The following is a 27,667-nucleotide window of genomic DNA, read 5'->3' on the forward strand; positions in this document are numbered from 1 at the left end:
TTCTACTTGCTCCATCTCCTCTTCCAAACTTCCCTCCACTACCATCTCTTCCCTTATCACGAGAGTCATACTTTGCTCACCTCATCCACTTGACCTCTCGCCATTTGCTTGAAAACTTCGCAAATTACCAAGCAAAGCGAAGTGATCGCCACGCCAGCAACGACCACACATTTTCACACACAGTCACACAGCTTGTAAGTAAACCCTTTCATATATAACCGTCCCCTCCCCCTCCTGTTTCTCGTGTTCTACATCTGCGCGAGGCACCACCTCTACCGCGCGTCTTTTTCTACCAGTCATATATATATGGCTATTGTCGCAGCGTCTCACCACGTCGTCAAGAGACGTACATGTATCTGACACGCAAAACATCACAGCACTCTCTCATTCTCCCAAGCTATCACGCAGAGACAGGTGATCTGGGGATCATCGACAGGCAACAGCGCTTGTCCACACCATGTGAGTACCTCTACATACTTCTCGCCCTCAAAACCCCTGCTCTATTCTTCATTTTGGTGAGATCACGTCAACGTCGCCGCGTGCTCTCTTACTGCACGATGTATATTGTTTTGATCGCAACATCCCACCCTAACTCGCCCTCCACATGGTCACGCTTCTGACACTCGCAGTACAACAGATCTTGCGTCGTTTATTGCTTGGCCACCAGTTCCAAGTCATCAAAAATGGACAAATTGACCCAGAAGGAGCTCGACTGTCTCCTCGCGCTCCGCGACCTGAAACTTGGTGGCGCCGTTCAGGACGTGGACACAGCTTCGGTGACCAACAACAGCGGTCACACTGGCCAGGGCCCGGAAGTGGTCAAGCCTGTTCCCATCCAAAACAAGGTATGTGATTAGTTTTTCAGTCTCATCCATCTTTTCTTCTGATCATGACTGAGCCCAATTTACTAATTGGTGGGATTTCCTCAGGACGACTACTTCTACAAAGACATGATCAAAAATCTGGAGGAGATGGATAAGGTACCTCTAGTGGAGGGCGGAAGATGGGTATAAGCGGAGAGAAGACGAATGGAGATGGATGGTGATGGGTTGCGAAGTTCACGGTTTTTGACCCGACTCATGACATGGGTCTCTCTATCGTACGTGTTACCCTTTTCATTATACCTATTACGGTCAGTTACTGATCTCATTCTCCAGGTCGCCAAGGAGAACCCAGACTATTGCCTGGCGTCTTCGCTTACCATGCGCTCTGTCCGAGGCGGCGACTCGAAGTGTACCATTCAAAGCGTTTTTGGGGCTCGGGTCAGTCCAGTCAGTGCCGCGGAGGGAGTCCCGAGGGATCATAAGGACCCCATTGCTCAAGTTGCCGGTGATTCCGACGAGGACGATAAGAACGAGGAGGAACGCCTCAATGAGATGGTTGGTGCTGGAGCTCCCAAGTAAGTGTTGAGGTGCCTTCCAGCCGTGAGTATCTGGTGTGAACATTGTACTAACAATCAATCCAGTCTGATAACAAACGAGGAGCTGTTGAGGACTCCAGCCACATATGCTCGCTCCTGCTGCGACGGTCGAAATGTCCTACGAGGCGTCCTACGCAAGGAGGGCGAAGATTGATCCCACTCTTCGAAGGGGGGCGGCTACGTTGTCGAGCCATTTCCAGACTGTGCGTAGGCCGGCCGCGGCAGTGTTATTCATCAAGAGTGGACACTCATTGCCGCGGCCGGCCGCCCGTGCCCAAGTACGCGCGAGGGAGTCCGCTGGCCGATGACAAGTTGAGCGGTTTCCTCTGTTGCTACACCTCCCGGATCCCAACTGGATAGCATGTGCTCAGTCCGGTCCGTATTCGTTAGGTTGTCGAGTCTCGTTTCCAGAGTGGACTGGGCCGGCTGTGGCTATGCAGTTCATCAAGAATGGACACTCATTGCCGCGGTCGGTCCCAGTGCCCCAGGAACTCGCATGGGAGTTGGCGGCCGATGACAAGTTTCGCATCTGGCAAACTCCAACGAGCGGTTTCCTCTGTTGCTACACCTCCAGGATCCCAACTGGTTAGCAATGTGCCTGGTTCAGTCCGGTGCGTATTCGTTGTCGAGTCTCGTTTCCAAGACTGGGCCGGTCGCGGCTGTACCATTCATCAAGAATGGACACTCATTGTCGCGGCCGGTCCCAGTGCCCCAGAGAAGAGACAAGGTCCGCCTGCTGACTGAGGAGAGAGTCCGAGGGACGATGAGAACCCAATGCTCGAGTTGCCGATGAACACATGCGGGACGAGTGTGGAATGAATGGGGTTGTGCTGAGCAGCATGGTCTTGTGACGGCTTGCTTGCTCACTAAGTGCCACACGAAGAAAAAAGAAGAAAAAAAAAGAAAAAAGGAAGAAGGCCAGAAAAACAGCAACAAAAAAAAGGAAAAAAGAAGAAAAAAAAATGGAAAAAGGAAAGGTCAAAGCCATGCTACTCTCTTGATACCTGCTCCAAGCGGGGTGGTCATCAATTTGAGAATGATCGAGTTGGTTGGGTGTAGGGGTTTCATAGATTACGAATACCGACCAAAGACGGGGGGATGGGAATGGCCAATGACTGGAAGCCAGACGAGTGATCGTAAGAATTAACCGAAGGTGGACAGTCCAACACCGAGAGCGAGATCTAACTGAAGACGGAGCATCCCAAACCTCAAAAGACAGAATTTAGGTAGCAAGACGATGAAACCCCACAGTCTGGAAAGTCTAGTGCGTTGATGCTGCTGCTGCTGCTGCTGCTGCTGCTAATGATGATAATGATGATGATTGATGGTGGTGGTGGTGATATTTAATCTAGATGCAGTGAGCTTCAATAACAAAGTTTTTTTTTTTTGTTTTTTTTTTTTTTTTTTAGCTCCCTAGGAAATGACGATACAGTACAGGCATGTCCGCTTGCTTGCATGAGGCAAGCACATGCAGATACTGTAGCACCTTCCCTTCTTCCACTGAAGTCCTCCCCCATGTACCTACCTTACTTACCTCTACAACGGTAATCACCGCTTCGCACTCTTTCTCACCGTCGTCCCCGCCTTGCCATTTTCTACCCCCATTGTCCCTACAGCTTTTTAAATCTTGCAGTTGAAAGAGCTCCTTCCCAAAGTTAGGACTCAACTGAGTGTCTCGTCACTACATGTACCTACCTAGCCGAACTGCTGCTTACATCACCGCAGCAGTCAAGATCTTTAATGCTTTACGAGGGCGAGACTCCAGCTAAGGAGGCATGGAGCACAAGTGGGTGGCTCACCAAGACGTTTGTTGAATACATCGCCTCCAGGCTTGGTTGTGGCAAGGTCAGACATTGATGATTGATGGAGTACGGCTTCTTTCTTTTGCGACGTTGCAACGACTGGTAGCCCGAGCTTGGTATGTACCTACCTAGGTATAGATATCGGCTGCGAGGCCTGTCGATCGGCCGTCACAGAATACTTATCACGACTAACCTTGTATTGTGTGAAGCGGTAGGTGGGTATCTTGAACGTTTGAACCGGACGGAGTTTGTTGGTGAAGGAGCTACGATCCATGGAGTAGAGCGTCAGATAGGCAGGTATGTTTGCGACAGCCTAAGTACCTACATTCGATGGTTGCGGTAATTTTTCGAGGGGATGCCCAAGGCCAGGACATAGAGGTAGAGATAACACTCCATGAGCGTGAGCTATCTGATGATATATAAGAGACTGCAATTTTTGGGAATTCAAAAGAGGTTGAATTTCACCAACACTCCCTCACGAATTGCTGTTGTTATCACTAAGGACGGAATGTTACGTCTCTGCTTTTGGTATTCAAGGTAGTTTGCGACCAGGTATTTGCTTCCAAGCGAGCAAACAAACGTCGTGAAATCCTCCTCCCATCGCAAAGGCAGGCACACGTCGTGGTCCGCAGTGCAGGTACGCAACGCATGTCGGCACTTGAACAAACAACGACCCAAAAGAAGAAAAAGACGAAAAAGAGAGGTGCCGTTTCCCACACCGGGGTTCGAACCCGGGTCTTTGGAGGTTTCAACGTGGATGATTGAAAATCCAATATGCTAAACCTCTGCACTATATGGGAGAGCAGAGTGGCTGTTGTTGTTGTTATTGTTGGAAGGAGGGCAGCAAGTTTGTCCCTATGAGGGGCACATTTTCGTCTCATCTCTGCAGCGGGCGCCTTAAGCCTGCACTCGGAGGAAGGACCGGGAGTCCGCGGAAAGAACGTTCGAGACGCAGTAAACCTTCAGAAGCCGACCAGGACTTGCGTTGCTCCAAGCGTGGGACTCCAGGCCTCTTGGTCTTGTTCCTCTTCTTGTTTTCCAATCTTGCCCACCAGCTCGTCTCTCTTTTGCGGCTGTACATGTAAGATGGTACATGTAAGATGGAGGAATGTCTACCGTTCAGGGCGCTTTGAAGGTGATGCGTCCGTCATAGAGAATATACTCCCAAGCTCCGAGGAATTGTGTACACGAGACTCGAGCTACCATCTGCATATATTACTGATACGCTGCCACGCACATTGCCACTTGGGAGATCCGCAATCTGAAGATACCCTCACTTTGAACGTAGAAGCCATTGACCACTAGCAAGTGACAATTTGCAAAACATATTTACAGAGAAAGAACAAATAGATGATGACGAGAAATATGACCAAACTACCTGTAGGTGCCAACGCTAATCGACTCAGAAAAAGACCCTTTTGAACAGGACTATTGTTACTAACGTGGAGTTAGTTTCAAAGAGTAATCGTCCTCGACACTCACACTGTATAGTTCTAGAAATGATGCTTAAGTCCACGGGTATAGTATGAATGCTGCCATGTCCCTTGTCCGTTCTTTGACCAAGATGGAAAAAAGCAAAGAAAGAAAAGGGAAAACTGAGCGGGACTGGACGGGATCAACAAAAGCGCGCGGGATCTACTGCAAGGACTGGCCGAGCAAGGGGAATGGATAAGGTTAAGCAAGGGGTGTGTCAAAGAGGGTATCATCCCGTGGAGGACACTCCCGATGCATAAAGGAACGGACTGTATGAAAAAGGCAAAAGTCGAAGGAGTAGGAATGGGATTTTAAAATTGTCGTCACAACCTGTAGATAGGTATGTGTATCGTCCGTAGAACAGCGGTTGGGGAATGAATGGTACAGTAAGAAACATCCGACAAGCAGTTTTCCAACATGCAGTGTATGTCTGAGGCGCATTCGATGGTGAGTATGCACTAGAATTCCACGGTGTACAGAGCGAGATAGACCTGCTGTAAATATTCAAACCAGTGAAGCGGATCCCGCCGGTCGGATGGTTCGCGTGGCGTCCTTTGGCAGATAGAGAGAGGTACGCTAAGAGTTCTACTCAAGGTCGACTGATCTTCGAGACAGGAAAAAGAAACGTTGACATGGGAAAGTTGAACGAAAAGAATATTAGTAGCGGTATCATTGGGCACTGACGATATCACCCAGTCTATAGAATGCTTTAGCCTCACTTCCATTGTTTTGAGCTTGCCAGGGCCCCTTCCGCCACCCAGTCAAAGACGTAAGAACGTGGTTACAAGGCGAGCCTCGTTTAATGACATCGTAGCTGGGCGTTTCGATAGTGATGTAGGTGACCACGCACGCCCTATATCTGTAGGTCTCGCTCTAAGCGTCTTGAGATGGGCGCCAAGCCGTGAAACCGGCGTGACTTTACGCGGCGGTTGATAGCTGACTTTGCGTTTGTAGAGAGAGAGAGCGGACACAACCATGGCCGAACAAGCGCTCAATAGATTTGTTAGTTCGTATAATCTTGGCATGAGGCTTGTCTATTCTCGAAGAGACCGGAAAGCGTCCAACCATAGCCCATCGGGCCGTTCGCAGTCACTGACCGACCGAGACAATCTGCTTATATCTTGTCTCGGAAACCACGTCGGCTCTCGCACCGTGTCGGCACTTACAATTCCAGCTGAAAGGCTTGAAAAACAAAATAAAGAACGAGCGGGAGGCTTGTGGATAGAAGGCGCCATGTCTCTAGAAAAGTGTAGCTAGGCGCCAACAAGCTGTGACAGAGCGCCGTATGTGAAATAGGTTGTAGAAAGCAGCATGATGCAAGACAAAAACCCACTGTCAAATATCATGAATGTGGGAACGTCAGACACTGTTTTCCAACGGGAGTACGGGAGTTGGTAGCAATAACGGTTCGTGAACTACTAGGTCAGCACGTTTTGAGAAGCCAGGAAAGAGAGTAGGCGCTACGTCCGCGTCCTGTCGACTGAAGGGAACTTGAGATAGATAGTAAGAGAGACATTCGTTAGTAAAAGAGGTCAAGGGAAACTTGCCATTGGACAATCATCAAGAGGCAAGCAAGAGCGAGCGCACTGATTCGAAGCCAGCCAATGGTTAACATGCGTTCATATGCTTACTTGATGGGGACCGTTAAAAAGCACGCAGATAAGGGAGGCAGGGTGCTTCAAAGAGAATATCCCAACATGTCGCATGCTGTCTCACATCCTATCCACATTAGAGGTTGAGAGTGTGGGGGGCCGAGTCAGATTTGTGACACACACATAAGAAGATCGGCCACTAGAACCTCTCATAGTGCTTCCATAATTTGCATTGTACAAAGTTGTACACATCGATATGCTCTTGCTTAGACACTATTCGATCTACTAGTGGCATATGGTGACCATCCAGCGTGCTTGAGCGCAACTCTCATTCCGCAATATGATGATCTGAAGCTCGATTAAGACTGAGGAGCAAAGTGTATTGAGCAGCCATGACGGAAAGGGCGGAAAACATTCTTCAATACCCGATCAAGCGCGAAATGGTTACATACGAACCATCCGTGAGCTGTGGCGTACTAGGGCGCAATACATGCCGAGCTATTAAGTAGCACAGTTGACGTATTGGGGATATCTGGGGCTAGCTCATGCGAGATTCCGAATTCTTTAAGATTGACGAGGAGGGAAAAAAAGAAAAGATAAAAAAAAGAAAGAAAAAAAAGGAAAGATGGCGTGAGTCGGTCAAATGCCAGCTCCCACGACAATCATTCACCGTCCATGGGTTTCATTCCAACCATGCTCTGCAAACATCGGACTGGAAGAACGGGTATCCAAACGCCTTTCGGGTCATTATCAGGGATCAAACGTGAGGAAAGAGTTGGGAGATCGGTCAAATACGAAAGAAGAAACTCGGGGTGTCGGAGCTGGGCCAGCTGAAAGACTCAAGGGCTTTTTTTTTCTCTTCCTTTTTTCTTCTTTTTTCTTGAAGCTAGGGAAGATAGTGTGAAGTCCCAAATCGCCGAAGCACCTCAGCTGTTGTGCCATGTCCAGCACTGCAACCGACATGGGGATTATCAAGGTACCGCTACTTTGCCATCTATTTGCCAATGTGCCAAGTGGTTATCGGGGAGATTCGACACAAGCTGTGCCAGGCTGGCGCTTGGGAAACCGGGACCAGTTCCAGTGAGTGATGACTCTTTCGACCCTTCGATGGGTGTAAGAAAAAGGTTTGAGTGGAGTAACGGGTGAACGGGTTGATGTCAGCTTTGGTCATTCTTGACGCTCCTGTCTTTTATCTTGACGCAGAACAAGAAAAGAGTCTTCGAGACGAAGTAAGGGCATTGGAGTGCGTGACCTCAAGACGGTGAAGGGAGAGCGTGGAACGAGGAACAAAGGGAAGGGTCGAGATGTCATGTTTGACCAGATAGTGTGCGTCAAGAACATGCGCGCCATCATGCACACCAAAATGGTCAATGGTAGCGCAGCATGTCTCTGGAGCAGCGAAGTCCGTCGAAGGACCACAGGCCACGTGATGACCCTTGGAATGACCATCTGGAAAAGTGCAGACGGGATGGGGAGTGAGCCCCGAAACCATGGCTGGATGTGTCTTGAATTGGGGAGAGGGGAAAAGGCAAGGACAGAGGCGGGGCCGAACAAATGACAAGCGCTTGAAAGTTCGAAGCGGAGCATCAACCGCCATGGTCCAGTGGTCAGATGGTAGGAGCCGTTGCGGAAACATCTCACGAGCGGACCAAATATGTACCGACGTGTCTCCGTCCAGTCGGTTTCTCGTCAAGTTGAGCTCTGTGTAACTGCCTGTACATAGTATGTAACAGGGATGCCAGCGTCAAGACGGGATGCCGAATGAATGCTACGTACTCTACAGAGACTCAAGTCCATGACGGAATTTGCTCCCGACACAGCGACTTGGCAGTTCAGTTGATACACGCTGGGCTCCGAGTGGGCTATAAGTGCTATAGTAAGCGAGTCGAATCCAGTATAGTCTTGAGATAGGCTGGGCCGTAAAAAAAAAAAAAAAAAGGCCCTTGCCGTGCTCTTCATGTGCGGCTCGGTCCCGGAGTTTTTGGTCCAGCATATGCCGCGAAGAGCTGCGGTGCGCTCGATTACGGGAAAGCTTCGTAGACGTGGTGGTGCAGCGGGTGGCCTTATTTGGATGTTGCGAGGGACGGATCATGTTCTTGGCGGGTGGTGTGGTGGTCATGTTGGCATGAAGGCGGTGAGTTCAGGTTGGAGGAGGGGGAACAAGGGGGAACAAGGCATACCTGACAATTGAAGAGAAGAGGAGGCTCAGCAACATCCATGGCGCTCCTTCCACATCTCCCTATTGGCACCATTCAGTTCAGTTGGCATCTCCATTGCTGAACAGCGGGAAATTTTTCAATAGGTTGAGGATGACGCAACCTGATCAGACAATGCCGGTGATGTGGTGGACGACGGATCGATGTGGATGAATGTCAGAGAATGGGCAGGGGGAGTCGCACCTGCCACCTGGGCGCACAACATCGCCGGCCCCACGCCGAGATGGGTGCTTACCTGCTGCAAGTAGAAGGACTTGTTCAGCCCGAGGTCCCTAGAGTAGGTTGCGGTGCACGAGGGTGCCACGACAGGTAGCCGGTACCTCGCGAGACAGTCTTGGAAACTCTACCTGGGGCTATTATGCCAAGAGCTGGCTGCAGTGGTGGTGTTGATTTTACTAGTGCAACGAAGATAAAGCAGTGAGGGGTAACTACTGCTGCTGCTGCTGCTGCTGCTGCTGCTGGCGCTAGCGTAGCGTGGTATGAGTGCAAATTCCATCTCCGAGTTTGCGAGTTTGGACCCTAATCACGAGCATTGCCATGTCGCATACCCACACTTTGATTCTTGTTCCTTCTTTTCTGGTTGTAAACAATGCAAAAAAACGTGGTGACTGCGATGACCTGAGACTGGATCGGGTTGCGATGGGCCGCCTCGACCAGAAAGGAAACACTACTACATATGAAACCAACAAAAGTTCCCCCCCGCAATGTGTAAGTGCCCAACAGCCCGGCGCAAGATCAAAGGGCTTGTTCTTCCTCTGCACGTGTGGCATATCTACCTGACGCGAGACACTGCAGTGTTCATCTGTTCCCGCGTGTCTGGCTGCGTCCAGGACTTGTGTCTGTGCAACAGTCCCAAAAAGGTGGTGATACAACATGTAGACATGCAGTCACCGACAGCAAGATCGAGGATGTCAAGGACTGAAAGTCCGGATAGCTAGTATCTGACAGATTTCATGCTCCCTTGTCCAAGACCCGTTGCAACTCACCACCATGCTGGAAGACGGCTGTCGACCGAATGAGCATAGCGTTTGGATGCTATCATCACAAGATGCTGCCGACGGTCTATCTGGTTGCCAAGATGAGTAAAGGTTTACGCTATCTATGGATTATTACTCCATGTCTCAGAGCTAGCGAGTCCCACGGTGAATTTGCGATTGTCAGCGTGTGTTTCAGAGAGATGGGGTCAAGATGATCACGTTATACTGCCTACATTAGACTGGATTTGATTGTGATTTTGGGGGGACCCGGGTAGATGGGGATGAGTCCGATCTCATACCGGTCCCGTCGGCATCGGCCAGGACAGGACAGTCGTCCGGTTGTTTTCCCGGCCCATCGGTCATTGTTGCAGTGTCGAAACAGCGCCGTTTCCTGCTGCGCAGACAGGTGCTCAATGCATATGCATCAAGGGCCCATTGGCCCCAGGCTTAAAAGGCGGTGCGTGGGATAGCAAGCTGTCATGATATCATGGCACATGGAATCCTCGTGCAGATATTCTTGTGTAATGCCAATAAGAGCCGTCCGACTTGGCTCTTTGCGGTCCTCCGCTCGGCTGTAGTGTAGTCGTGGATTAGGTTCGCCTACCTTTGACGCTAGTGTGGTGCCATCCTTGCCAAAGTTTTTCCCGACTTCCTCTCTCGAGACCCTCTCCGAGAAAGAGTCTTGTGAACGGCCATGATCACCGAGATGCAGAATCAGGTCTTTGACGCTTGAAAAGAAGAGAGAAGTTGCAAGGTCAGTATTCTTGGCTCCTAGTGATTGATCACATATTGAGAACCATCAGTACAATCTCGGCAGAACTTGGGTACCAACTGACATCCAGAGAGGAAGCTCTTCGGAGTCCTGTAAGCTTGGCGGTCTCTTAGACGCCGGCGGCGCATGGCTGCGATCGTGAAGAGGGCTTGGACATGTAGTACAAACTATGATATAGCCTACCCACAACCGTCTCGGATCCTGGCTTGCGAGGTCCCTTGGGAGCTAATTCGGCCCCATCCTCATCCCCGTTGCTGACTCGAGCTTGTCTAAATGACCCCTTGTCGTCTTTTCCGAGACCCTGACCCCCCCGTAATGACGGAAGAAGGCCAGATACGGGTTGAGTTGGCGAGTGATGAGGGCGCATGGCTGCCATTGACATGCCCATCTTTTGTCTATCCTTTCTCCACCGTCCACCTTTCTCCATCGCCATCGCAATGACATGAAGGACTTGGAAACAGAGTGGAGCCCGGGGCTGTCTTGGACGTTGATCTCGTTGCCGAGTATCCTTCATCCCAAAGCAAAAACTAACCGCCGTTTGATCAAGTTGACGATGGAACCTATTGCGGCGCAACTTTTTCTGCGGTGTTGACGTCGCTGTCGGAAGCCCATGTGCAGACGCCATGGAGGAGAGGAGTTGTCGAAAAGCAGCAAGGGTCTCTCTGTCGTGTTCAAGCCAATCATAACATGTGATCGCTGGCTTGTGCTTTGCAGTGCCCTTTTATAGCGGGGCTTGTCGGGTACACAAGGGAACTGAAGTCTCTAACAAGTGGAACTCGCTTGAGATCCATCATAATGTCTTGAATGTAAACCGCCGAAAATGTACCAACGTTGAAGCTTCTCAAGATGTCCATCATCCACAATGATTGGAAAAGAGCGAGAGTTGACATGTAGGAGACAGTAGCATCGGGCACTTGCGCCTTGCACGTATCTTGCATATCCGACCAAAGTCGATGAAGAGATTTCTCTCCCGCAAACAACCTCACTCTCGGCAGCGCTCCATCTCTCTCGGCTTCAAGGACAACGTCCGGTGTAGCGAGAGGTCACGGTTACATGGATCCAATCGATGGCAACTGCGTGCGTCGTATCTCAGCTGGAGCTCTCTCTCGTGCTTTCCGCCAGCTCTCTCTCTCTCTCTTGCACTGCTCAGAGCGACAATCCCCGCCGACAAGGCTTGGGCCAAGGAAGTTCAAAGGAAATCGGCACAAAACACTGTCGGCGACTCTGCAGTGATCAGCCCAAAAAGCGAAAAAGTGTCAAGTTCTGGGGTACGTACCGACCTCGCTAGCGCCCGCAGGATACCTCGACACTCACTTCCTTCATGCACGTTCGCATATCGCAAATGTGGAAGTGGCAGCACTTTTGCACGCGTGAGAGGGTCCTTCCTTGCCATTCGCATCACTTCCCGTCGTGCGGTCAACGATGAATCTATCGCAGTTGCCCTTTGTTGTTTCCTGTTGGGTTGCTTCCAGCTTTCGCACTCCCACTCTCGCTGCACTGCGACTGGAGTCTCCGATGAGGGCAAGAACACCACTAGACTAGAGGCAGGCACGATCTACCACTTCCGTTAGCTGGTTAGCTGGAGGTTTCTGAACAGGAAAGCCCGTGTGATACACCAGGGGCAGCCACTGGAAAAAAAACTCCCGTCCTAGGTAGAGGTAAGCAAGGTAAGATCGATTTCACCATGCTGGCCTTCTTGGCTTCGTTCCATTCCCTCCCTCATCCTCACTCAGTCCCTCCAACCCCCCCCTCTCTCTATCCCGATCTCCCAATCCTCCATCCACACCAAGTACATACGGACATGTACCATCTTCAACCACCACCGGCACCCAACATCCCGATCCCATCTTGGCATCGACGCAGCGTCAATCAATCGTCCCATTTCTGCGTCCTCCTCCACTCATACTACGTTACCAAGTCCACGAAGCGATCTAAAACATAGACCAAAGCATGGAAGCTATCCAAGATCAAGATGGCACTAGAAACTGACTAGTCTATCTAGAGGTAGGCATGGCTCACATGGCCATCTGTCTTTTTCATTTTTTTTTTCTATTTTTTTTCTTTCCTCTGCTGCCTGCTTGGAGGTACCTTAGCGGATATCCGCCTTCAGTATCTCGTTGCTTGGCTTGGACTCTGAGGCTGAAGTGCTCCAAGTCGGACACCTATCAAACGGAAGAAATAGCCTCTACAGGGAAAGACCGCCAGACTGTGGAGAAGCCGAGTGCTACGCTTCTCACCCGTAGTGTACCTACTCACAGCTTCCCCAGAGATTAGGTTAGGACGACGGATGGTCAGGTTGCACAAATGGCAGACTGGGAAAAAAAAAAAGCAGACATGGGTCTCTTCGGCTGGGTTAACGAGAAGGAGGTGGTGGTGGGTGATAAACAACCCCATCCGTCCACACCCACCCCGATCCGTCAAGTTCATTGCAGCACAACAAGACAAGTCGAATCGGAAGCAAATAAGGACGTCCCTCTCTCCACCAATTTTTTGCCTCCCCCTGTTCCTTCATGTCCCCAGTGTCTCTCATCACCAGTCACACACATCTCAAAGACCCTTGTCGACAGATCGCGACGAATTCCCTCCCTCCTACTCGTCCTCCTCACCGTCCTCTAGCCTCATCTTATTACCTCTACCTCTGACCTTTTCTTTTGCAAAGGACCAACACGTATGAAGGACAGGACAAGATCGTCCCGCTGCCGTTGATCTACACCATTTACTGTTCCTCGCCGGTCCGAAGTGTCTCCCCATTCCCCTCCTTGACGGCTAAACGCCTTCGAGTTCTTCATCTTTTCTCCACAATTCTCGATTTCCGACAGTGTAGAGATACGCCAAAGCTGTATGCATGACCTTCCCCATTTCACAGAATAGTCCTGGACAGTGTACTGATCGACCATTTTGCTCAAGGCCAGGCTGACTAGTGCCACAAGGTCTCTACTTTGTCACTTCAGCCCCCCTCACACACCTTCCACACCTCATCTCGGCCTTTCTTGGCTGCCCGCCCATCGGCCAGCCTTGTTTTACCCAATCCGTCTCGAGCAACAGTTTAAAGCATTTAGGGGCGCCTCCCTCCCTCCAAGTACCCTTGTTTTCACCTTTTTGGTATGGTCTCGTTAGTGACGGGTTATGGACTCTTCACTTCCTGCCGCGTCGGACGACGGAGACCTTGCCTGGTCGGATAGCCACAGCATGGATTCGGATGATATCCAGGGTCTTCCCCAATCATCGTCCTGGTTCACCTCACTTTCGTCAACCTCAACTTCTGCCTCAATGTCTTCGGCCATGAGCTTTGCTCAGACTGGCCAGCTTTCACCCATCAGCAATGGCATGGATGCGTCCTATCATGGCACGGATCTGTCAGGGAATTCTTGTTGCTCTTCCTCCTCCGCTTCTGCCTCTGCCTCGCCTGAATTGACCCAGTCGGCGGCTTCTCTATCTTCTATGGAGAACTGGGAAATGGCACTCGACAGTCACCATGGCAGTTCTGGCCACGGCCACGGCCACCATTATGAGTTGTCGTGGGACCCGGACTCGGACGACAACATGCTGCCGTTGCCAAAGATGGAGCCATTGGACGATGACGACTTTTGCATGGACCATATCAAGGAAGCTCCTGCAAATGCACTTCCAAACAGTGACGGTTCGATGCTAGATCAGCCAAAGGCGAAGCGGCCCCGAGGTCGGCCCCGCAAGCATCCAATTGCGCCTCCTGTCCCTGCGAACAAGATCACAAAGGGCCGATCCAAGACAGGCTGCCTCACTTGTCGGAAGCGCAAGAAGAAGTGTGACGAGGCAAAGCCACGGTGTAAGTGCAACTTCAACCCCAATCGGCTGTCGTTCTGTTCTAAAACCCGTATAGGCATGAACTGTGAAAAGAATGCCGTGGTTTGTGAAGGGTACCCCGAGAAACAGATCTGGAAGAGTGGCAGAGAGAGGGCCGAGGAGGGTAAGCACAGCAGCCTTGGGAATACACCCGTGGTAGGACCGTCTAACATGCCCATGCATGCAGAACGCCTCAAGTCCCACAGTTTGCCGTCCATTACCATGCAGCCACTGTTCCACGGGCTCGAGACGGTCGAAGATAGGATCTTCTGGAAGCATTATAACGAGCATCTCAGCACGGTGTTGACCGTTGAGGGAGAACACAAGAATGCCTTCAAGGACATGATGGTGCCAATTGCAGTCAAGCATCAGGGCCTCATGCACTCCATCCTTTCGTTGGCCAGCAAACATATCGACTATGACACACCCTACGGTCTCAATATCCTCAAGAACAACCGATCGACATCTGTCCACAAGCTCCACGAACGGTCTCTGTATCATCATGATCAAGCCAGGCAAAAGTTCTACGAGGACGTGGAAGTCAGCGATGCAATGAACCCTCAAGACAAACTCCGCGTGTCTGCCCGTTACGGCCAGATGCTTTGCTTCCTCCTCGAGGCATTGGCTGAGGGCAACCCGCGTGGTGAGCACCGGCTCCATCTTTCGGCATACAAGAGTCTCATTTCAAGCTCGCCGCCGGAAGACTCGGCTTTCTTCTCGTTCATTGCCGAGTTTTTCCAGTACCATATCTTTGCTGATGAGTTGATTCATTCCGTTTCGACTCTTCACCACCGTGCGGTTCCCAACGATGCCAACTACACACCAGCCATCTATCCCCCCCGGCTCATTGGTGTCGCCGATGGACTCTTGGAGTACCTTCCTCAAATTACCATGATTCGAAACACCATTCGGCACAATATTGTCACTCAAGTCGATCCAGTGGTTGACTACGTCAGCCTTTATCGGGCGGCTGAGATCGATGCAGCTATCAAGGACTGGACTCCCCACTGGCCTCAAGGAGACCATCGTGACCGAGTAGGACTCCTGTACAAGCACATGATGTGGATCTACCTTGTTCGGACCGTCTACCCGCCGTCTCCTTCGGCTCCTTTGCCTCCAACAAAGTCATCGGATCTCCGGTTGTCTACCCTGTCCCATGCCTACCATAGTCGAATCGCTGCGCCTGGTGTTACTACGCCGCCTATGTCAGCATCACCAAGCTGCACTTCGTCGCCCAAGCTGGAGGGTTCAGACTATGGAATGGGCTCCGTCCCTCTCCTCAGCACCACTTCATCTTTGCGAGCCGAGTCGCCGCCACCATCTCGCAAGCCACTCCAGCATGACCCGCGGGTTACCGTGGCTGTTGAGGAGTCTTTAGGCATCATGGAATCTTTCAAGCCTAGCGACCCGTGCCAAACCCTGCTCCTCCTCCCATGCTTTATCATCGGTACGGCATGCTTCACACCCACCCACCGGGATCGGGTTCGGGCTGCTGTAAAAACGGTCAAGGGATACACTGGTCTTAGAAACGCTGACCGCGCCTTGGAAGTTCTGGAGCATGTGTGGCAGCTTATGGAGAGTGGTGATTGGGCCGCAGTATGGGATTGGCCTCGTATTGCTCAGGGGTTAGGTCTGGATTTCATTCCTGCTTAAACCCCTTGGGTCGTACGTGAGTTGAATTTCGAGACTCGTGGTTCAGGCAGCAAGACTGCCAAGATCACCTTCCCATGTACTAACAAACTACATGCCGCTTGATTTCTTTGAGGTTGTGTTTATTTTTGTCGCATGTTTTTCTGTTTTTCATTTTGTTTTTTCATCGCACTATATCCTCTTTTATCATGTCGGGTGGTGTTACGGAACAAAGAATACTGGGTCATGTATTTTCCTTCAGTCATTCGCTTAAGCGTGGAGTGAACCGGGCATTTTTTGGCTTCTAACATCATATTTCTCATTCATGGCGATTTGGTACTTCAGAAAGATGGCATGGAAAGGTGTTGTAAGGGAAATATCAACATGTACCCAAGGGCGATGGCGAAACTTGGTCGGATCAGGAAATCAAAGCATGCACTTAACTACATCCAAAAAAAAGCATTTGGAGGGACGCGGGAAGACAACGGAAGACGGTTAGGAGTTTGATTTGGCTGAAGGTACAGGTGCATCGGATCATAGGGGCTTTGTGGTAAGGGAGTGGGGTCAAAGAGCATAGGGGAAAATGTGGTCAAGAGACATATCGGAATGGCGTTCTCTCGTTAGGATTTGACTTTTTAAAAAAACATTTGGCCATGGTCGAGTGGCGGGTGCCACAGGGGTTTTTCGTTTCTTGGATATTTACGCTCGCTGGTACATTTTTGAAGCGCTACGGGGAAAGGTGTTAGGGAATATTTGCAGAGGAAGAGGCCCCATTTGGGAATTGGCATGTGCATGGGCACAAGATGGGAATCACTCGCTGACTTGAGATGCGTCACGTCGCAATATCGTGACACGAAATGAATCATATGATGGTCTTCTCTCGTTGGATCAATAATGATTTCTTCTCTACTCGTGAACGTGTTATCTCTTGCCACTGCCTGGTCCTCCATTATCGTCAGCTTAATGCCCCGTGTCTGGTGAGAAATGTTGGCATGATCTGTTTGCCTCTTGTGGAAGTATGGGAGTTGGGATGCGGTGATTTGGGAGGGAGGGGGGGTGCGTGAGTGAGGAGGGAAGTTGGAAGTAAACTGGGGAGAGTGCGATTATAGTAATCGGTGATGGTAGTGGTATGCAGAGGGAAGGTGCTAGTTTGCGTGTGCCTGCTTTGGGCAGCCGAACAGCCAAGTACCTCTAGCAACTTTCAGTTACTGATCACTTCTAGGGCTCTTAACCACACATCGTCCCTTCCTCAACCCCTGACTGCTTCTTGCTACCACATTCAAATCCAAAGCGGAATACTGACGTGTCGCAATTGTCACTAAACCACCAGGTGAACGGTCTCAACCGCCATTCCAGTCCCCATCCATCTACAGTGACATATTTTGAGTCCTAATTTCACTCACTTCACGAGCGGGTGCCACTTCCACTTTACATTCTCAACGTTATCCTCCTTGACCATCTGGTGAGCCATCATGTTGACGGTGCCGACCTTGTTGGGTGTAGCGTCGGCGGCGGTACAGTATCTCCTGGCCGTGCTTCTGATCCAAAGCGACCAATTTGTAGGTAGTGTTTGTTATTGTTTAGTCAGGTATTGCTTCACCGGCTGATGGTATTGCTGTTGGTACCTATGTTTGTCTTGTTACTAGCTTTGTCATTGCTGGCGTTGTCATGGTTGATGCTGTAGGTAGTAGGTATTGTTGTTTTCCGATTGTAGGCTATTAGTGATGGTTGATTGTCAACTCCATGGCTAACAGGCGATGGCAGAGAGGTCGGGGATTTTGTTGTTCGGCCGAAGCAAGTTATGGTCAAAATATTACTGGCGATCAAGATGACGATGGCAGTGGGAGAAGGGGTAGAAGGCCACAGAGAAATGACAAGACTTGGAGTTTCGGCTAAGGTTTGGTTCTGGATAAGACCCTTCACCAACACAAGACCATCTGGTCCAAGGAGACGGACCGGGGTGAATGCCGCGCTGCAGTCAAGATCGATATGGAGGAGGCTATAACGGGTCTAATCAACGGGCGGGTTCTGGTGCCTTGACATTCAGCCGATTCGGTCCTCGGACAAGAAAGACTGAATGGTCCAATGACGGGTGGTTAAAAGTCTTGTTCAGACCTGGCTCATATACAGGATGGTGAAGGGTCGTGTTTGAACCTGACCATAACCTTAGTTTCGCCCCGGTAGCGAAAATTGCTGTTTGTCCCGAGTATAAGATCCCTCCCTCTCCATTTCTCTGATGCAGTTTTACTCTTTCTCTCATCATCATCATCATCATCATCACCATTATCATCTTAATCAGCAGAAAGTCCAACTTCGACCAAACAACTCACCTTCTGACCCATTTGTCACCAATTTTGCAGAGAGTTGACAAACGATCAGCCATCACTGACAGCCTCTAACCGGAAAACACCCATACCGACATCAGTAACAGCAATCTTCAACGACAATATCAAACTCCTACCATTACCCAGAACACCTGGAGAGGTAATGAACACCTCATTCAACCCGTAAAAGCGCAAATACAAAAGTACGCCAGTTCCCCTGTCTCTTCTTGCGAAGTTGATCATCCAGGGCAGTCTTCGTCCCTCACCCACCTACACTACATACGCCTAGATATATATATAAATCTAACAAACTTTCCACAGTCCTCCTCCATACCCAAGGTACCTACCACCACCACAACCGCTTGGATACTTGGTACATAGTGCTACCTATAAAAGCACCAAAAAAAAGACTATTACAATGAGCGCCAACCAGCCCGGGATCACCATCTCCATAATCCCACAGAACATTGCATCGAGCTACCAAGTCACTATGACCGAAACCGCCACCGGGACCGTCATCATCACGATGACTCCCGTTATCCAGCCGTACAATACTCCTCCCTCCACACCTCCTCACATCGGCGCCGGCGCAGATATCGAGAATTCCGACAGCCACACCTCAGAGGGGAAGTAGTGGTCAAGGCGTTATCGGGGGTTAAAGAAAGTTTGCAGCTGTTTGAAAAAAAAGAAAGGAGAAAAAAAAAGTTGTACCTAGTGGGCAGGATACCTCTAGGTAGAAGAGAGAAAGAAGATGAGGTTCGAATCGAACGTGGGTAATGGAGGAGGATATGGAAGGAGGGAATGGTTAGCCTAATGTACATCACCCAAGGTGATAACCATAAAATCAACTGTTGCAGATCAATCCCCAACTGGAATACGACCCGTTTCAAAGTTCACGCGGCAGACCCGATAGTCAAGATGCCTTGAAAACCCGCATGGTATTGAGCTGAATCAAAGGTTCCTTCTTACAACAATCCCATTCATCTTTCCCATTGCTCCCGCAAATGCGCCCTTATAAAATCATAGAAGATGATGATGATGATAGTACATGTATGTATGCCGCGTATGTGTCGTCCGCCCAAAACCACATCCACGTCCACAAAAAAAAAGCCTTCTGCTTTAGCTATGGTAGTCATGCCGGCCCCTTTTTGTCTTTCCCGTTTTCCCTTTTTTTCCCCCTGTGCTTGTACACCCGTAGCCACATATTTTGTTGCTGTACATCCATAGCCAAACATACCTATGTGGCTACCTACCTCTACTCTATGCTTGATCTCGACTCTTGTGCCACTCTACCCAGGGGCTACTACATAGTAGCATATGTATGCATTTCTCCATCTGATTTTTTTTTATCGTTCAGGAGGTGTCACAATAACCGCCGTTAGTCGCCCTTTTCTTGTTTGCTTTTTGGTGGTGCTTTACTTGTTGCGCTTTAGCGTCTTGACGGCCATTTCTATTAGGCCATCCTTGGCTTCACTGTCTGGGAACCCGCTGATGGCCTCGATGGCCTTTTCGGCGTAATCCTGGGCGAGAGCACGGGTCTGCTCGATGCCGTTACTCTGGAGAACCAACTCTCTTGCCTGTTCATAACGATGTTAGCATTTGTGTGAGTGTGTGTGTGAGAGAGAGATCGAACAGCTAGCAGAGCAGGAGAAACATACCCTAGCAGCATCACCCTCCTTCTCAAATTTCCTGCCAACCAACGGACCAAGCTCCGGCATCGTCTTCCAGGCAAACAGTAGAGGGGCAGTCGCCAGGCCCAGCTCAAGATCAGCACCGGCAGGCTTGCCCAACTCTTTCTCACTGCGAGTGTAGTCCAGCATGTCGTCGACCAGCTGGAAGGCCAAGCCGAGGTTCTTGCCATACAAGTAGGCAGCATCCACCGTCGCCGCATCAGCGCCGCCCAGCAGCGCAGACGCGCGACAGCTCTTGCTGATCAGGGAAGCGGTCTTGAGGTAGGTCTTTTGGAGGTAGTAGGTGAGAGTCTCCTCGGACCATTTGGGGTTCTTTTCGTCGCGAGCCGTGTTCTTGAGCTGCATGAACTCGCCCTCGACAAGGTTGGCAATGACGGTAGCAAGAAGCTCGACGACTTCGGCGTGGCGGAGGCGGGCAAGGGCGACGGAGGCTCTGCCAAGAAGGAAGTCACCAGCCAGGACGGCCATCTTGTTTCCGAATTCGAGGTTGGCGGAGGGAGCGCCGCGGCGGGACTCGGAGTGATCGATGACATCGTCGTGAAGAAGCGAGGCGGTATGGATCAGCTCGGTGATCTCGGCAAGTCGTCGCTGGGAAGGGAGGATGTCGGTATCTGCGGGAATGGAGACGGGAGTGGCGTCAGAAGGGTTGAAGTCGGAGAGGATGTTGAGAGGCGAGATCGAGGTATCAATGGCGGCCGAGGCCTGGAGAGTCGATTGTTGCCTTTGAGGAGCCTTGGGGCACAAAGCGGTGGCGCGAGACATGAGAAGGACGATTAATGGGCGCACATGCTTGCCCTCGGCCTGTGTGTAGTACTTGGCGGCGCGGTCGAGCGAGGGGTGGCCAGAGCCCAGGAGCTTGCGGATGTTGCCTGTTAGGAACTTCATCTCGCCGGCGACAAGACGGAGAGGGTCAATGGTGGGCAGACCGTCGGTGCCCTTGATGGCCTTGGTCACGGCATTGTTGACAATGTTGCCGGCCACCGAGACAGCAGCAGCCCATGCCGAGTCGTTCTTCTTGGTGTTGTGGTAGAAGGCCTTGGACTGCCGTATCCTCCGCTCGAGGGGCACTGCTGTAAGGCTTTGTACGGCACATCTCGACTGTGTAAGACCAAGACCCGTCCGAACCACCGAAGCCGCTCCCGTCCGGAGCTGCATGTTTCCCGTGTTTCCCGCGCACGTCCTTCTTGCCGAGAAGGACCAATTGACTGTTGACTGTTTAGCTGGCAAGTGTCTCTTGCATGTAAGGGTGTATTCGGAGCTGGGATGCGACTGTCGTGGGGTTGTTGAGGACCGATCGGGTGGTGGCAGGAAGTCGGTTGTGAAAGTAAATAAAAAAAACAGCTCTCGCTTTGCTTGTCGCCGGGTGTGACGGGTCACGGGTTGAGCAGTAGATGGACTTTTTTTCTGTGGTCGTGTGGTGGCACTATGGAATTCGGAGGAGGCTCAGTCCAACCATCCGGATGGCGAAGAGGTGGGTGTGGTGGTCGGCGGTCGGTGGACGGTGGTGGGTATGTAAGCAGTCTTCCCTCTGGTGGGCGCGGCTTACTTGACCTTTACAATATACAACTGTACCGTGACAACGGCGACTGCTCCTCTTCATCCGATCCCGAAAAGTTCCATCCTCCAAAAATTTGGCGCTCGGATCATCCGTCACCTTCCATTCTCACTGCAGCAGATAAGCCCCTCTCTGCAGGTCCAAAAGCTTGGCATTGCGGGCATTTGTCCCATTTCTTGTGGCTTTCACGTGGCTGAAGCTCGGGGGACTTGTGAGTGATCTGAGGCTGGTGGTGCGGATCTTGCTCTTTTCAGACAAGCTCGACTTGAATCGATCCAAGCTGTGTGAGAGCTCCAGGTACAGGGACCTGAATTTGGAGAAACGGGGTTTTCGGGGTTGGGTGCACCTGATGACTCCACTGCATTTATCTCATCGAGTGACAACACCAGGAACAGCTCCCTCGCGACGTTTCATCATTCCATGACATCAGAACAAGCATAAATATCACACACTTTACGCACCCAAATCATACTACGCTATCATGGTCCTCCTCACAGTGACCTCTTCCATCTTGGAAGCTCTACAAAGAGTTCCAGATGGCCCAAGTAAACTACAGCGAGATGGCGAGCCGTCATTAACCGATGTCGACATTGGTTCACCCATCTCACATGGTCAAATCATGGATTTGCGAAATCTACTCAAAGCCGCCGGTCACCATAAAGAGTACAGCCTGGAGGTATTGTTGAGAGGTTCCAGGGTTTATGTGCCTCCACCACCGCCGAAGCCTGAGCCGGTAAGTGGACATTACTCACCTCACTGCACTAGCTGGGGAGGCATAGCTAATCCCCAAAACAGTCCGATGAATACAAAGAATTGATGGCCAGACTTCGCCGTGAAGAAGAGGAACGCGTCTATGAACGCATGATCAACCCCGTTCCACCCATGGAGACCTTCTCGCAACGATTCCCTTCAAGCACGGGCATGGCTCGGGCATTCGCCGAAGCCAACAGACCTACACGGAAGGAAGACATGGGCGACGATGATGTGACGTATGACGAGGTGCACCGCCAACTAATGCTCATCTTCAACTTCATGGTCACCATTCTAGGCGTGGCAGCTACTCTTTGGATCTTGGCGCGTTGGTGGAGCACTCCGGCTAGAATTTTCCTCACCATGGGAGGCAGTATCATCGCAGGTGTTGCTGAAGTAGCTCTGTACTCGGGATACGTGTGGCATCTCGGCCAGGCGAAGAAGAAGGACAAGACTTTCAAGGAGGTCAAGGAAGTGGTGCAGACGTGGGTTGTTGGACCAGAAGACAAAGAGGCAGCAGACAAGCTGATTGCCATCAATAATAAGGAGTCTGCGGCCGAGGACACAAATCTAAGAAGACGCAAAAAGTAGCTGTAGATTGAGTTCTAGCTCCAGTCGATAGATTCAATCCGTTCATCTATTAGTGGAGAGCATGGTAAAGAGACGATTCAGGGGGTTTGTTTACTTTGGCGGATCCAAAGTGGCTGAGCCCCACGTCATTGAGCGCTGTACCTGGGGATGGCTTGGCAGCGTGAACTCGTGTGCCCAACGCGTCGCAGTTCACTGTAATTTACCAATCCCAATCCCTGCGAAGACGGAAAGTTCACGCGGGGCGCAACCGCAAAACCACAGAAATGTTTTATTGAAAGTAAACACAAACAACAAACTGAAGCTTTCACAAGGTAACTTATAGCTGCCATTCTTCTCCCCCGACCTCGACAATCGACACCAGAATCGCAACAGTAGTCGAAGAAAAACAACAAGGCGATCAAGTCGACAATGTCGGCAGAAGCAGTCGAGACGGGTCCTACCACGCAACCACGCAAAAAGCCGATCCGAACATATGGGAGGCGGTCTGCCGCCGCAGCCGCCAAAGAAGACGCAAAACCGTCGACGCCGCAACAGTTGAGTCCCGAAGACACGCCAGCACCACAGCTACCGCCGCCCAACTCAGCTGCTACCGTTCCTCCCGCTGTCGAATGCTGCCCGAAACCCAACGCGCCCAAGTCCGGCTCGATCCTGTCTTTCTTCAAAGCAAAGCCCAAGACACCCGCACCCAGCACCAGTGAAGCGACTACACCCGCACCACTTGCCTCCGACGAGCTGACATCGACACCTCCGTCACCACCGCCCTCTGGCTCCGGACAGAGAAAGCGCCGCAGACTAACGACCCGTCCGACCTTTGACGATGATGCTGCTGCTGACGACAGTTCAGCAGGCAAAAGAAGGAAGGAAAGTGGGGACGAGACGCCAGAAGCGAGAGATGGGACACCAATCAACACATCTTCAGCTTTTATAACTGAGACCGATTCGACAGCAATAACTATCTCGACACAGCTTGTTACCCAAAAGAAACGCACAGCCAAGGCCCCAAGAAAGGAAATGGTGCAGACCACGTTAAGCCTCGCAATTGGTGAGCCCCGGCCCCAGTTCATTGTTTGCAAAGAATGCAGTATGCTCTACAACCATCTCAATGACAAAGACCGGAAAGACCACAAGAGGGTGCACATGGCTTATATCCGGAGCAAAAATAAGGAAGTGGAATAGATCTGTCAATAATATCTGTCAGATCTCGCGGCACCCTGTGGAGTTTGGATGATCTGTCGATGTCGAGTTGGCTACGCGATGAAACTCCTGTAAAGAAACAGTTCATCGCTCATCACCACTCTGGGGCTGTTGCATCATTTGCTCCAGGAATTTCGGCTGTGTTTCTGTTTGTCAAGACCTTTGGGGAAACTATAAAATGATCGTGATGGTTCCGGCTGGACAGGCCTCGGCAATAGGACATAGTATCACGGTCATCTAAGACAATCAAGCGCCTACAAAGTCGACAACATGGTCTACCAGCACGGGGACCACCACCACATTCCGGACGAGTATCGGGTGCACAAGTAAGCATACAACTAAGTCTTCATACAGGATGGGCTGATTTCTAACAGAGTCAGGCCTGGAGCATGGCTGCCCGCAGACCACCGCATCGTCCAACACTGGCTCGGCCACCATGTCAAACACGTCGACAAGGTCGGCGAGCAAGAGCTGATTCCCGTTCTCAAGGAGTTCGAGGATCTTATCGAGAACAACACCCGCATCCGCATGTACTTCTGCTCCATGTGGGATGAAGTCCCTCGCAAACCCCCTTACAACACAGACGTCACAGGCCAAAGCCAAATCCGGGACTACAAGCACATGCTCCAGGTGCTAAACCACATCTTCGGCCGGGCACCCGAGTGGACTGCTGCCGCAGCAGGCGTCGGCCTGGTTGGTGTCCCTCTCGCCGCCATGTTTGACTACGCCTCCGCCACACCCAGCGGGCACGCTGCCTTTCTAGATCCCGACGTGAACCGCATGCTCAAGAAGATCCTAAACGAGTGGGGCAAGTACCTCACATCCCCGGAGTCCGCCTCCGTTCTCGGCGACCACAGCGCCGGCTGGTTCGGCGAAGTAAGCTGCAAAGACCTGATGGAAGTCGCCAACGCCGCCGCCAGCACCTCGTACAAGTTCGAAGAAATGTACGAGTGCGATCCCTCGGCGCCCCAACGCGGCTACAAATCCTGGGACGACTTCTTCACCCGGCGCTTCGTTCCCCAAGCCCGCCCCGTCGCTTCGCCCGAGGATCATCTGGTGGTGGCCAACGCGTGCGAGTCCAAACCCTATGCTTTGTCCCACGACGTTCGCCTGCGTGACAAATTCTGGATCAAGGGCCAGCCGTACTCGGTCCTGGACATGCTCGCGCATGACCCGCTCAGCGAGCACTTTGCCGGCGGAACCGTCTACCAAGCTTTTCTGTCCCCGCTTTCGTATCACCGGTGGCACGCGCCCGTGTCGGGAACTATCAAGCGTGCGTTTGTCCAGGACGGGACCTACTTCTCTGTACCCCTCTTCCCGGTCGAGGATGCGTCGGACGAGCTGTCGGGGGACAGGACGGGCAGGACACGTGAGTACGAGATTCTGCAGAAGGGAATCACGGTGAGCCAGGGATACTTGACGGCGTTGGCGACGAGGGCCATCATCTATATTGAGGCGGAGGCCAAGGAGATTGGGCTGATGGTGTTTATTGGAGTGGGTATGGACGAGGTCAGTTCGTGCGAGATCACGGTCAAGGAGGGGCAGAGGGTGGAGAAGGGAGATGAGTTAGGCACGTTCCATTTTGGAGGGTCAACGCATTGTTTGATATTCAACAAGGATGTGGGCAAGAAGCTGAAGGGTTTCCCGAAGGTCGGGAGAGAGGAGAATGTACCGGTTAGGGCGAGGTTGTGTGCTGTTGAGGAGTGAGGGATGGGAAGTGCCTGCAAGAGTGTGGCTCGGTATCTCTATGATAGGGAGTCGGGGTAGCAAAAGTGCTTGTGCTCAAGCAACATTCTTGGTTGAGAGCAATGATGGTACGTACGCGTGTATGTCGGTTAATGCACAATCTGTCCTTTTGCCCAGCTTGCCAGCCAGGCTTGTTTGATCCCGTTGACTCACTAGATGCAGTCATACAGTATCTTTGCTTCGCTTCGCTTCTGAAATCTGGCCGGTCGGTGCCAGCAACCTGTTTTCCTCCAGATACCTGCCTTTCAAGAGGAGCCTTCGGTGATGCGTATATCTCCGGTAGGTAAAGCTAACCTCTAAGGACTACATTCATTCGGATCCGTCGGCAGAGCCTATATACCGCTACGTACACATATCTATCCCCAATCACGTGCAGTCATACCGTATATCCCAGTCGGCGTGAGACATTATCTGTTCTTGAGCGTCTTGTAGTCTTCGGCCACATTCTCTGCGTGGTCTCAACACTCACTCGCGCTGCTCGCTATGGCTACAGATGCTCGCAGGAAACAGTCACCAGCTGGGCATTCCCTCATGTTTCCTGCAGCGGAAACCTTGGTGGTGACCATTTGCCACATTCACTGCACCTCAGCACAGGTACATTCCTCCAGAAACTCACATTACAACAGCTGCAGGATGGAACTGGACACGTTGTGGTAAAGGGCACTGGAAGCTTCTGGGAGCCTTTTCCAACGTTATAAAAGACTCATCTCCCCCGCTTCTTCCTGCTCGATTTCTTCTCTTCTCTTCTCATCATCATCACACACACTCTTGATTCAGACAACCAGCTTGCCTACCCACTCTCCTTGCAACCATTACTGCAGAACAACAGCTCAACAGCTCATCTCGAACATCGTTCATCAAAGCCTGATCAACAAATTCAGCGCAGCCTCTACGCAAGCCTACCTACCTACCTTGAGTTGTCTCAAGACTTTTTTTTGTGTGATCAACAATCATCACGATGTCGAACTACAATCAGATCAACGACATCATCAACAAGGTCGAAAGTGACCTCAACAACCACATCAACAAGCTCGAGAACGAGCGCGACATCGAAAAGATGAGAGCCGAAACCATCATGATGAGAGCCGAAACCATGGCCTCGCTCAAGCAGCAGATGCGCAAAAACATCAACGATCCGCACGAAGTTGCTGCCATTGTCAAGTTCATTCGCGAAAAGCACCGCCTCTACAACGATCAGCAGGTGTACGCCCTTCGGTTCTGGTACGAACAGCTGCACATCCTCGACCGCGAAGCGCCACGTGCCAGCCTGCTTTCAGCTGAAGAAATCGTCGACATCCTTATCGACAAGATGACGAAGCCCGAGTTCGAGATCTTTAACGAAAGATTGCTTCTGATCCGCAACCATTACCCAGAGAAGGTCAGATGGCACAAGAAGATGGAGGAAGGGTTGGGTGGTGGATATGGATTGAAGGTGCAGGTCTTGGGAGCTGCATATCCGGGCGGAGAGAAGTTTTTGTCGGTGGAATGGCTTGAGGTGACGGAGGAGGAGAAGGGATTTCAGTGGTGGTGGTAAAGGATGAAGAGAGCAGGGTTGTTCGGGAAGTGTGTGTTGAATTGTAGGAGCTTAACTCGGAGGGGGTTTGAACCTGATGATGGGTGCTCTTCAGCATACAGGAGGAATGCAGGAGGAAGTTATCGAAGGAATTGTCATGATGGAGAGAAGGATTTGCTGGGAGCGATTTGGAATGGATATAATGAAAGAAGAGTGGGACTCGAAGGGGGTTTGAACCTGACGAGCTGAGCATATCCGATTACGACAGGCTTGGAGGATCAGGAGGAAAACAACAGCATTTCAGTGATGGGTTTGATGATTGGATATCAGGCGTTTTTAGGGACTTTCAAGGACTTTCAGCGAGGAAACTGAGATGCATTTGGGACGGAATGGTTTTTTTTTTTCGAATGGGATACCCTACAAGCGTTGTTTGCCAGACATCGAGCGAAGCATCATCTACACTGGCGTTAACGGAAATCAAATTTTGCTCTTTGCCCACAACATGAACTTGATTCTTGCTCTGCTTCAATGTGAAAATCCATGAGTTTCTGGAATGCCGAACATGAAACGGAACATAGAAGAATAATACCGTAGAAAACC

The 27,667-nt window shown here is 51.1% G+C and overlaps 10 protein-coding genes and 1 non-coding gene across 11 annotated transcripts; 8 read left to right on the forward strand and 3 right to left on the reverse strand.

Annotated features, from left to right (window-relative positions):
• Positions 1–683: 683 nt before the first annotated feature.
• Positions 684–1,574, forward strand: NCU10231 (hypothetical protein; the record flags this gene model as incomplete). The annotated part of the gene is made up of 4 exons (XM_001728306.2): positions 684–845; positions 930–980; positions 1,158–1,399; positions 1,466–1,574. 4 exons carry the CDS (start codon positions 684–686, stop codon positions 1,572–1,574), a joined length of 564 nt encoding a protein of 187 aa, XP_001728358.2.
• A 2,358-nt stretch (positions 1,575–3,932) lies between these two features.
• Positions 3,933–4,022, reverse strand: NCU15298. Its single transcript has one exon. It is a non-coding gene; the product is annotated as a tRNA-Glu (tRNA).
• A 3,226-nt stretch (positions 4,023–7,248) lies between these two features.
• Positions 7,249–8,052, forward strand: NCU02309 (hypothetical protein; the record flags this gene model as incomplete). The annotated part of the gene is made up of 3 exons (XM_954860.1): positions 7,249–7,367; positions 7,491–7,762; positions 8,021–8,052. The coding sequence occupies 3 exons, from the start codon at positions 7,249–7,251 to the stop codon at positions 8,050–8,052; spliced, it is 423 nt and encodes a 140-aa protein (XP_959953.1).
• A 1,852-nt stretch (positions 8,053–9,904) lies between these two features.
• NCU02308 (hypothetical protein) lies at positions 9,905–10,877 on the reverse strand (the record flags this gene model as incomplete). The annotated part of the gene is made up of 2 exons (XM_954859.1): positions 9,905–10,251; positions 10,436–10,877. The coding sequence occupies 2 exons, from the start codon at positions 10,875–10,877 to the stop codon at positions 9,905–9,907; spliced, it is 789 nt and encodes a 262-aa protein (XP_959952.1).
• A 1,448-nt stretch (positions 10,878–12,325) lies between these two features.
• On the forward strand, positions 12,326–16,579 carry NCU02307 (hypothetical protein). Its single transcript, XM_954858.3, has 4 exons — positions 12,326–13,091; positions 13,165–14,057; positions 14,112–14,198; positions 14,262–16,579. The coding sequence occupies exons 2-4, from the start codon at positions 13,379–13,381 to the stop codon at positions 15,725–15,727; spliced, it is 2,232 nt and encodes a 743-aa protein (XP_959951.3). The 5' UTR covers positions 12,326–13,091; positions 13,165–13,378; the 3' UTR covers positions 15,728–16,579.
• Positions 16,580–18,445: 1,866 nt separating this feature from the next.
• NCU02306 (hypothetical protein) lies at positions 18,446–18,954 on the forward strand (the record flags this gene model as incomplete). The annotated part of the gene is made up of 2 exons (XM_954857.1): positions 18,446–18,657; positions 18,885–18,954. 2 exons carry the CDS (start codon positions 18,446–18,448, stop codon positions 18,952–18,954), a joined length of 282 nt encoding a protein of 93 aa, XP_959950.1.
• Positions 18,949–21,350, reverse strand: NCU02305 (decaprenyl-diphosphate synthase subunit 1). Its single transcript, XM_954856.2, has 2 exons — positions 19,686–21,350; positions 18,949–19,604 (listed from the first exon to the last, which is right to left on the reverse strand). Exons 1-2 carry the CDS (start codon positions 20,871–20,873, stop codon positions 19,443–19,445), a joined length of 1,350 nt encoding a protein of 449 aa, XP_959949.1. The 5' UTR covers positions 20,874–21,350; the 3' UTR covers positions 18,949–19,442.
• A 225-nt stretch (positions 21,351–21,575) lies between these two features.
• On the forward strand, positions 21,576–22,672 carry NCU02304 (hypothetical protein). Its single transcript, XM_954855.2, has 2 exons — positions 21,576–22,006; positions 22,069–22,672. The coding sequence occupies exons 1-2, from the start codon at positions 21,755–21,757 to the stop codon at positions 22,612–22,614; spliced, it is 798 nt and encodes a 265-aa protein (XP_959948.1). The 5' UTR covers positions 21,576–21,754; the 3' UTR covers positions 22,615–22,672.
• A 231-nt stretch (positions 22,673–22,903) lies between these two features.
• On the forward strand, positions 22,904–23,822 carry NCU02303 (hypothetical protein). Its single transcript, XM_954854.2, has one exon. The coding sequence runs from the start codon at positions 23,023–23,025 to the stop codon at positions 23,788–23,790; it is 768 nt and encodes a 255-aa protein (XP_959947.1). The 5' UTR covers positions 22,904–23,022; the 3' UTR covers positions 23,791–23,822.
• A 6-nt stretch (positions 23,823–23,828) lies between these two features.
• Positions 23,829–25,661, forward strand: NCU02302 (phosphatidylserine decarboxylase). Its single transcript, XM_954853.3, has 2 exons — positions 23,829–24,134; positions 24,189–25,661. Exons 1-2 carry the CDS (start codon positions 24,079–24,081, stop codon positions 25,513–25,515), a joined length of 1,383 nt encoding a protein of 460 aa, XP_959946.2. The 5' UTR covers positions 23,829–24,078; the 3' UTR covers positions 25,516–25,661.
• Positions 25,662–26,493: 832 nt separating this feature from the next.
• NCU02301 (hypothetical protein) lies at positions 26,494–27,088 on the forward strand (the record flags this gene model as incomplete). Its single annotated transcript, XM_954852.2, has 1 exon — positions 26,494–27,088. Exon 1 carries the CDS (start codon positions 26,513–26,515, stop codon positions 27,086–27,088), a length of 576 nt encoding a protein of 191 aa, XP_959945.1. The 5' UTR covers positions 26,494–26,512.
• Positions 27,089–27,667: the final 579 nt, after the last annotated feature.

The sequence above is a fragment of the Neurospora crassa genome, linkage group VII (assembly GCF_000182925.2).
Source record: "Neurospora crassa OR74A linkage group VII, whole genome shotgun sequence".
NCBI lineage: Eukaryota > Fungi > Ascomycota > Sordariomycetes > Sordariales > Sordariaceae > Neurospora > Neurospora crassa.